A 10,758-nucleotide genomic window follows, 5' to 3' on the forward strand; every position below is an offset into this window, starting at 1 on the left:
TACCCCTTCTGATATCAAGGCTCGTAGGCCGGGTCAGTCCAAGTGGACTGGGCCTGGCCATTTTAAAGGGAAATAGGGTTGGGTGAGTATATACATGTATACGTATACGTGATATTCATGTATATTTACATGTATATCAGTGTATATACGTCTGTTTTTTATACTCATTTTATAAACTAAACTTCAATAGGCAACAAGCAATTAATTTGGACCTTAAACATGATTGAAACGTAATTATTTTAAATAACCAAGAATTAATTTTGCAATAATGACCCCAATTATGAGAAATTCTTTCTAATTGGGCCACCATTAGGCTATTAATTAATTACTTCAATTATAGCCATTATATGAGCAATTTTTTTTTTATAATTAACCATAATTAAACACTCAATTAATTATGATAAATTCTAATAATTTGACTAAATGGGAATTGGGGGTCGGGGGGGGGGGGGGGGGGTTGAAATGATTAATTTATTTAATTAATCAAATTCCCTAAAACAAAGTGAAATACTTGCAATTTTACCATTTTGGCTAATTTTAACAATTAAGTGGATAATTGTTATAATTTTATAAAATATGCCAATTAATTTATAAATGACTTATAGTATTTATAGGAATTATCTTACCAGATTAAGATGGCAGATATTTCCTAAATGATCTCATAAAATCATTTTAGCTTTAGAAAAATAAGCATTTTGCTCTGTTTGAATCCCAGGGACTCTGAGTGACTAAACTAAATTACGGGAGGTCAAAAATTAGGTGTCAACAATTATTATAGTGAAAAGGTAGAACATTGTTTAACCAGAAAGAAGTGCCCTAGGTTATTGCAAAATGAAAAGGTAAAAACTAAAATAAAACCGCCCAATTTACAGAATGCGCTCTAAGCATGATTTAGTTTACGCACTGCATTAATCTATGCTTCCTAATCTAAATAATTTACTTGCTTTTATAAGTACTAGTTTAGCGTAGCAAAACGCGTACCTTATTTGACAACAAATGTTTCAGAAAAAATTGGACTTAGCTACAAGCTTCGTCATTAATCAGATGCTAAATTGCTTGTAGCTAAATTCTTTTATTTGTTGTTGGTAAGTCGATTTAATTTGCTCATCCGATAATTCTTGTTGGTTGTTTGTGTTCCTTTTCACTTGAAAATTCTCATATCAATTGATTTTCATATTCTAAATGATAAGCTTTGTTGAAAATATTCACTTATATAGGGACAAACCGAAATTATATATTGCTATAATTTTTTTTTCAAGGAATTCAATTTCTTATGATTCATTACGTTACGATATTACATATAGGATAAAATATTACTAAGGTAAAAATTTCATTGCAATTTAAGTTAAATGTCTGTAATTGAAGAAATCTCCTTGTGTCTCATTGTCCTTAATTTTTCGTTTTTTTTGTATTTCTCTTCCTTGTAATTTGTTCTTTCTCAAAGGCATAATGTTAGACCCCGTATTTTATACGTCGAGTTATTCGCGAAGGAATCGACGTGAGATAGAAACCTCGAATTTTTAATTTCTAAACTAGAACTAATCGGTTATAAATTTTACTTAGTATAATAATGTTATTGGAGATTAGGAACTACTTAATTGTGGTGTTAATTAAAATTTTGTGACAACCATGAACCAAGAAGGAACACCAACGTGCAATACACAAAAGATGACTCAAAGTCATCTAAAACAAGGCTATTATGGAAGACATACACATATGCATTTAATGTTGATTCATCCACTACACTTTCATTATATTGTAGACAATTAAATTGGAAGAAATATACATGTAATACTCGACCAAGATGGCTGAAAATTGGAGGAGAAAAAGTTGAAGCATGCAATTGAATATTGAAGCATCCATTACTTTATGAAAGCATGCATTATTTTATGAAGACATAACATGGTGGAGGAATCATTTCACATTAAATATAGGTTGACATCTTAATATAGGTTGAAGTATTATTGGGCAGCGTATACATATTGTGTGACGAATAAGCGCTAAAGGTATGTGAAGCTAACCCTTCTTTCTTTTTGGCATGATCGTTGTGAAATGAATATACGATATATATACGATTCCAAAGGAAATTCCTATTCTTAGAGCCACTAGGATGGCTATTGATCTTGATTCCCATAACTTATGTTTTGTTTTATATATATTGATATGTACACATGATTTCAAAGTTCCATTTTGATATGATCCACAGGGACATCCGAAAGGTATGTGGTATGACTATTATTTGAAATTGCGAACGATGGTTCGTGTTGACTATCCTATTGAGTCCTTAAAAATGTTTTGAATTGCATATAGTTTCTCACTACTCTGTTCGTGCATACCTCAATATATCTTTCACCGAGTCCCGGACCGGATATGTTATCGTGCACACTTCCACTGCATTGTTCGTCGAATCCCTCATTAAAGGGCCGGGTACAATATATATATATATATATATATATATATATATATATATATATATATATATATATATATATATATATTCTAGAGTTATGCTGTGTTATGGTGTTATGCTGTGTTATGATGTTATGTTGTGTTACGAAGTTATGCTGTGTTACGGAGTTATATTATATTCTGGAGTATGCTGTGTTATGGCGCCAGAGACGGGGTGGCGACCATGTTCACCGAGTCCCATAATGGGGCCGGATCTGACATATGATATTGATGTGCATGAGTTATGTTTCAAAAGCAAGTACTTGGTATTCTGGTTATTGTACTCATTTTCTGTACCTCTTATTTCAGTTATGATCCCGTTTACTGTATTTCATGCTTTACATGCTCGGTACATATTCCGTACTGACCCCCTTTCTTCGGGGGGCTGCGTTTCATGCCCGCAGGTGCAGATACTCGCTTTGGTGATCCGACAACTTAAGATTCCCCTTCTGCTATTTTGGAGAGTTCCGTTGTTCCGGAGCCCAGATTTGGTATAGATCCTTCTTGATCTAAATATATGCATATGTTGACTAAGGGTACGACGGGGCCCTGTCCCGTCATATTTTATTGTTGAAACTCTTAGAGGTCTGTGGACATGTGTGTGGGTCGTATTCAGACGTGATCAGCTGTGTGTGTGTTATCAGTATGCTTATTCTATCATGGTAGCAGCCTTGTCGGGCTTGCATTTATATGTATATTTATGTGACAGTTCTGAGACCATGGTTTGGTCGTTATAATATCCATATTGAGTTTGACGTGAAATGAACATATAGCTAAAGAGTATGTATACGGGTGTCCAGGTCGGGCACCAGTCACGGCCTACGGGGTTGGGTTGTGACACATAAAAAGTCTACTACACATGAGAAAAAAGACAGAGAGGCAGGCAGGGGTAGCAGCAATCATGATATCAAACAACAATTGATGCAAATTATATGTAAAAGCCATAATAAGCAAAACCTTTTTATTTATACAGAACATAGAATCATTACTTAATTGGCGATTCATTACGGATTAGGTATAGTTGTCGTATGTAGTGGTGGTGATTTACTAAAATCCAAGTGGACATATTCTTGATTTATCTGAGTTCTATTATAACTATAGGTAAACTCTTTGATATTACAATTTTTTCTCAATATGAAATTATTTACTTAAAGAAAGAACCAAACATTTATCTCCTTGCTGAAAAGAAGTCACGACAATAAGGGGGAAAAAGGACTCCTAAGGTTAAAAGGTATGGGAAGAAAACCTAAAGTTAGGGATACAATTAAATGTATCACTAAATATTAGGGAAAACGACTCCTATGGCAGTTATTATTTTGTCAAAAATAATGGTGAGTTTTTTTTTTCATTTAACAAAAAATATTTACCTAAGAAAAGAAGACTCCAAAAATAACGTTGGGTTTCTAAAGCCAAAAAATACTTGAAAATATATGAAATAGTATAAAAATAATTAGGTAATAATTTGAGGAAAATAGTAAATGACAATTTTATCTAACATAGAATCTTCTAATGAAAGACAAAACATTCAATCAATATTTCTAAGACCCTTCGTCATTAATAAGTAGGAATACATGCATAAACTCATTTCCCTAAAATTTAAATTCTTTCGCATATAACGAACACATTGACAATAAATGTTTGAAGTCATTGAATGTGTATCACTACACAATCCTTTCGGCATCTTCAGAAAGGGAAAAAGTTATTCCTAATATTTCAAAGTGCCTAGATGCAAAACTAATTTTTTTTTCTTTGTTTTTCCTTTCTAGTAGTTTAATTTAGTGTTAGTATTCGTTCTACTTTCTCAAAAAAGAAATTATTTTAGAAATCTTTTAGACTCCTTTTATAAAATTATAAAATTCTTTTACGGAGGCATATACTCCTTTCCAACCCATATTTAGAGCAAAGTCTTGGATTTATAGTTATTCCCCAATCCAGAAGATTAAGGTAACTCTTAATAAATTTTGAAATTTAATTATTAAAGGAGAGATTCAATAACTAAAATTTGAGTTGATTTTAAAATCCTAAATATTTGAAAAATAGTTCAATTACTATTTTGTCTAGTGTAAATATATTTTTAAAGGGTAAAAAGACAAATGACATTTTACTAAGGGCCTTCGTGAAGCAGTAGATATTGAGAATTGAGATACATACATGGAATTAATTTTCGCTTTAAGAGAGAATTTTATGCGATTAAGAAAAAAATTACCTCAAGAAGGACCGATATGCCGTGCATGTAACAATAATTGATTAAAAACCTATAAACAATGCAATACAACAATTAGCCCTCAATAGGTGTGAAACGTGATTGGGATTAGTGTTACTATGCCATGAAATTAAATAGTGACTACAAGTGCAACAGTGTATAACGACAATTAAGCTGCCATGTTTGTGCATTGGACTAACTTTTCTTAGAATCCTACTCTGTGGGAAAGAGTTGCACAAAAAAAAAATGTAAAGCAAAACTCACCCCTCAAGGTTCTTCTCTTCACAAAAATTACAAACATTCTTTACACTCTGTGCACCTACACTGCAAAACAAAAAAGGGGCTTCTAATCAAACAATGAGCTCAATATACTAACGACCACTTGAGAGAATTTATACAAAATTCCTAGATAATCATATCTAAATTCGAGAGACAAAAGCAGAATCCTAGGTAAATTTTCGACTGAAATAAGAAAATTTAGCCATCACACATACCATCGAAATAACCAAATCGAATACTTACCTACAGTTATTATTGGATATTGGACAATATTTTTAATACATATATAGTCAACTTTAAATTAAACTCCAAGAAGAATAACAAGTATTTGATGAGCTACTTCTTTACTTAAAACAACTAATGTTGTCTTGTACTTCAGAAGTTGAAGAGAAAGTATGATAAATCAACCATCATCACGACGTCTTACCCTACAAATTACAACTTCTAATAAATTATTAGAAATTTGAACCATTAACTTAAAAAGGTATTGAGACAGACAAAGGTAGTGAGAAATTTTTATAGCTTACTACGTTTTAGGTTGCACTTCTTGAACATGCTGATTTGAGATGAATTTGAGCCACTGCAAAATTTGCTCCGGCTAAAAGTCTAAGCTTGCACTATGATTAGCCAACTTTAGATGAGCTGAATTGAACGAATCAAAATGAGTTGAGTCAATAAATTCTCAAACTTGAACGAGTTGTGCAGGTCGTGTTTTCATGAACTAACTCACGTGAATATATCATGGGTGCTACAAAGCTTTCACAAAGGTCAGATCTTGATCCCCCCATAATTAAGTTGAAAATGAGATACTATTAGGTCAAATAGGGGCAAAAGAGATCACTGTCAACGATTTATTTTCTTCAAAATGACCAACAATTTGATGAGTCCCCCCACATTTGAAATAGACAACATTGAATTGGCATCAAAAAACCAAAGTCAGAAATCTGCAAATTGGGTTGGCAAACAAAGACCCAACAACGCCAAAATCTAAAGGGGTTGAAATCAAGGCTCCAATAGCTCATTGCAGACCATTAGGTAATGCATTCATTCCTCTGGATATATCACCAATCATCATATAAAGGCAATAAATGTTATCTATATCTATATGACTATATCAACATCAATATTTAAGTTGTTCTTATTTTAATTTTTATAAATATTCTACTATTTGAGTTCGAAATAGTGGACACTGAATAAGGGTGATTTTGTACTAAGGAAAATGATTTTTGTTGTCCATTGGACTTAAGTCATTGACATAAATTAAATTAGCTTATAAGGCAGGAGTTCAGGACATTTCAGTAAGTCAGACAACTAGTGAATCTACTAAATTAGCAAATTTTGCCACATAAGCAAAAGTCTTATGTGTTGCTCAATTGCTCACAAGTCAATATAACTAAAACTCCAATCCAATAGGGCAACACATTACACTAACTTATGTCTCATACACGAAACTGATTTATGTGCAGACTGCAACTCCCCAGATTCTACCTTTTGACATTTCACTAGATATGTTGCTGTTGTTGTATATTACAACTAGAACTTTTGGCCGATAGGCAACCAAAGTCTTCTCTTAAAAGATTTTGTTAAATGAGAATAAAAAATCAAGACCACCTCTTATGGCGTCCTATTTCTGCCCTTTTTTTTTTAAGAAAAAAGACACTCTATTATCGAATGAATGAATGCATAACATATATTATCTAAATATAGTTCTTTAAGTTATTTTATACATTAAGATAAACTCATCCGGTTTGATATAAATATCTAAGTAACCAATATGGGTTGTAGTGGGACAGTTGGGGTCCCTCCACCCTTAATCAGCGGTCTCGGATCCGAGTCCTATGAATGGAAAAAATCTTGTTGGGAGCGCTGTCCTAAAAATGGGCCATGTAACGCGCGATCCAAATTTAATCGGACTTCAATGAGAATACCGAACACCGAATGGGAAACTAAAAAATATAAACATATGAGTAAGGAAAATGTTCATCAACACACTCCCAATAAAGTCAGGCTTCTGTTTCTCACCATCTGATTCTAACATGGATGTAGGCCCAATCTTTGTGCTCTTTAAAGATAGTAGTTGCTAAATTTTAGCTCAAGTGACTTTAAGAGGCGCACTCATGTGAGTTGGTTCCAAGGAATCATAAATCCACACAGTGGTCCTGGTCCAATCTCAATTGCACATCATGGGTTGCGGGCCTTTGTGATACATCTCAAAAATTCTAATCGAATTGCTTAGTTTGGTATATTATAGCTGTTAATCATTACACCAATTCTAACAAGTAGATTGAGTTATCCCCAACCACCCCTTTCAAGTCTTCAATATAGTTGAATAAATAACAAGGGTGTTAAATTATTGAGTTTTCATTTGCTCGAATCAATAAATGAGTCAATATTTTCTTAAATTATAATGAGTAAGTCAATTTAAATTAAACGGTGAATCATCACTCAATCTGCTCAACTCAAAATTATTCCTCATTATTTGTTTGATAAGTTTTCATGCGAGTCAATTTTGGATACATATGAAGTCCCAATTAGACCTAAACTAATAGATAGGTTAACTTGACCATATATATACTTTGAATTAGACTAGGGGATCAAGTTATATTATCATGAGCTAAATTTGATAGGAGTACCTCAGTGACAAAGCTTCTTACTTTCAAAGGAAAATGTAAAATTTGAAGTTTCTGTTTTGGAAATTTCCCGCTTGTCATCAAACCCCTAACCCATTTATGCTATTGATTAGCAATTTATTATATATTACATATTTAGAGAACTTCTTTTCATATTGAGTCTGGGATAAAAATATTGAGTTTCGCCGAAATTCCTATCATAAACGCTGTTTTTTTTTGTTTTTTCTATAGAAGCATACAATTCTATGTAGCATTTGAGACATTGACCATGAACTTTGCGACATGTACAATCACTTTAAGATGGGGGAAGGAGGAGATCTAATAAATTAGTTGTTACAAACAAAAAACGCTAAAAAGGGGAGGCAAAAAAGATAAGATAGAATATCTTAAGGCAAACGAGATCTGTCTAGTCCTTCTAAGACATTGCAACAAGTCCAGAACACTTCAATAGTATTAAACTTGAGATCTATAATGTCTTTCACCACGCCCCACCGTATCATCCAGCAAATCAATTTTAACTATAATCCAAAAAAGAACGAAAACAGTCACCTTTTTAATTTTCTTTTGCACATATCAGGCTTATTTAATATTTGCGTTCGCAAATTAGCTAGAACTGACTCGGCCAGCTCATTCAAATTTTTAATCTTGATAATATGAGCTAAGTAACTTATACCCATCCGTTTATCCTTACTCTCTCCATTTGTTGAGGAGTGGATACAGATTTGAACGACACGAGTATTATTTTCATTCCAATTGAATTACCTATATTACTTCAAAAGGTCTCGTTATATTCCTTACTCCAATCATTTGCTCGGACAATTGGTCACATTTTCACTAAGTCCAATCCCTATAGTCTAGAGGAGCTTACTAGCATCTAGTAGCAACGACTCTTGGGGATTAAAGTTGTTTTTACAAAAAAAAAAAAATGTGGAACATTCTAAAGAAAACAAATGCTGGTAGATCCCAAAACCAGTTATAGACAATACTCTATTGCTAGGTCATCACATTATTCACTTAACGAACACCAAGAATAATTTACAAAATCATTTACTTTTCAGGAAAATATTTTCCGTAAAAATGTTTTCCTTCCTACCAAACACACCCTAAGTCACAGGTACAAATCCCAAATATGGTGTTCTTGATTTACCATTGGTTAAAAGATACAGTACAACATAGTAGTGCAACAAGTGAGGTCAGAGCGTACGCAAAACTTAATTCTATTTTTGTGAGGCAGAACCATAGCTTATAAAGATAGAAAACGAAAAAAGAAACGAATTTTTTCACAATTTACCATCTTTCCTTGGATTATAAAACTCACAAAGTATCAAATAACACACATTTTGAACATGCATTATATTGCCATTATTGAAAACGAGTATATTAACCATGTGGACGGGGGACATTGCACATAACACAACACTTCATCACATTCTCCACAAGTAAATTACGTACTAATACTTCCTACTAGAGCGCAATCAGTCACAACACTTCCAAAAGAATGTTAATAAAAATAAAATAAAACAAAGGTTTAAAAGTTAAATACCTTCTCTTAAATAAATACTACTAATACTAATACTACCTCTAATATTCTTTTAGCATTTCGAATTCACTGGAAATTTGAACCTGGGGTGTAAATTGCAAGATCAGGCCAAAAATTATTAGAATCTCCACCATTCTGAACACCCAAATATGCATTATTCCCATTTTGTTGGTTAGCATCTAAGCCCGAGCCTGAGCCTGAGCCCGAACCCAAGCCCGAACTTGAATTATTATTGGGCTTCAAAGCTTCCAGAAAATTCCCAAATTGCCCCTCGTTTGACACCAACAGTGAACTAAATGGCCCAGTAGGAATTGCAGGTATACCAAAAGGCTCTGTTTTTGGATTATTTGTTGATGAAGATGAAGAAACATTAAACGACGTCGTTGAGGTGTTTTTTTTACCTGATCGTTTTGTGTTTTTACGGGACCCGCCACCAACTGGAATGTTACGAAGAGTACCGCCTTTAGTCCAATACCTTTTACAGCTTTTGCAATAGTGACGTGGCTGAGAAAGGTTGTAATTGTTGTAATAACAGAATTTTGTGTTTGGTGAATCACATCTTGGACACTTTAAGTGTTCTTGTTCTGGGAATTGAGGTTTCATTTGTGAATAAAACGATGGGTCTTGCATAATGATTCTGCTTCAATGAAAAGGGTTTGTGATTTTTTTTTATTTTTTTTATGAATTGGAGCGACAAAGGGCTGAATCTCAGTGGACCGTGCCAGCTAGGCGACTCTATCACTTACAATACTTGTCGCGTAACTAAAAGTGAATTTTGAGCTTGAGAATGATGAGATAATAGTAGAATGGAAACTAAAAACTTGTGGTAATTGAGTGATTTTTTGATGGATTTGTTTGTTATATGAAAGAAGAATTGTGCTGAAATTTCGATTGATTTGTTTGCTGGCCTTTTTGAGTTATTGAGAAGTGGCGAAAAGTGAAGAGGGGAACTAAAAAGAGGACAAGATATTTTGCACTTGGAAAATCTCCAGAACAAGAACAAGAAAAAACAAATAAGAAGAACGCAAGAACTTGTAAGAGCACAAAAAAGGGCTACTTAAATTTCTTGAATATATAAGAAACCAGCTTATAGAAACGGATTTCTGAAGATATACTCCAATTTTCCCACCAAATCAGTTACTCTGAACCCAAATTCTCTGTTGAAACCTTTCAGAAAATTGAGGGAAAAAAAGAGAGGATACAGAAATAAATAGATTTGAAGTTTGAATGAATGAAGTGCATTGATCTTCACAATTCCGCGTGAGAGAAGCAAAGTTTGAGTTTTCTCACTATTTTTGGGCTTATATGGAATTTGCAGGTTTATAGTGTGTTTATTAGTGAAGTCTGATATTGGAGATTGGCTAAATGCGCAAGAGTCGACGACTAAAATGACACACTGCCATTCATTTATAAAAATGAATTTCAACCTTTACGTCGGCAGGCAGTCTTTAACGGTCATTTTAACTCTTTTTACAACCACAGCAAGCGGTTTAGTCCCGCAAGTAAAATCCGGAAGGATAGGGGTACCAGACATTACTCCTGCATGTGGAGGTAGAAATATTATTTTCGATAGATGCTCGACTTTAAAAAAAATTAACTCTTTTTTGTGTTTACTAAAAAACTATATAAAATATAATTTATTAAGTTGTTATTAGTTA

At 33.2% G+C, this 10,758-nt stretch overlaps 1 protein-coding gene across 1 annotated transcript; it reads right to left on the bottom strand.

The window, feature by feature from the left end:
* Positions 1-8,882: 8,882 nt before the first annotated feature.
* LOC132633449 (dof zinc finger protein DOF3.1-like) lies at positions 8,883-10,481 on the bottom strand. Its single transcript, XM_060349875.1, has one exon. It carries the CDS (start codon positions 9,728-9,730, stop codon positions 9,167-9,169), a length of 564 nt encoding a protein of 187 aa, XP_060205858.1. The 5' UTR covers positions 9,731-10,481; the 3' UTR covers positions 8,883-9,166.
* Between the last annotated feature and the right edge of the window lie 277 nt (positions 10,482-10,758).

This window comes from Lycium barbarum, chromosome 3 (assembly GCF_019175385.1).
Source record: "Lycium barbarum isolate Lr01 chromosome 3, ASM1917538v2, whole genome shotgun sequence".
NCBI classification, from domain to species: domain Eukaryota; kingdom Viridiplantae; phylum Streptophyta; class Magnoliopsida; order Solanales; family Solanaceae; genus Lycium; species Lycium barbarum.

What these genes read in the sequence shown, in the direction of transcription:
- LOC132633449 (XM_060349875.1), bottom strand. Translation starts at nt 9,730, where the DNA reads ATGCAAGACCCATCGTTTTATTCACAAATGAAACCTCAATTCCCAGAA.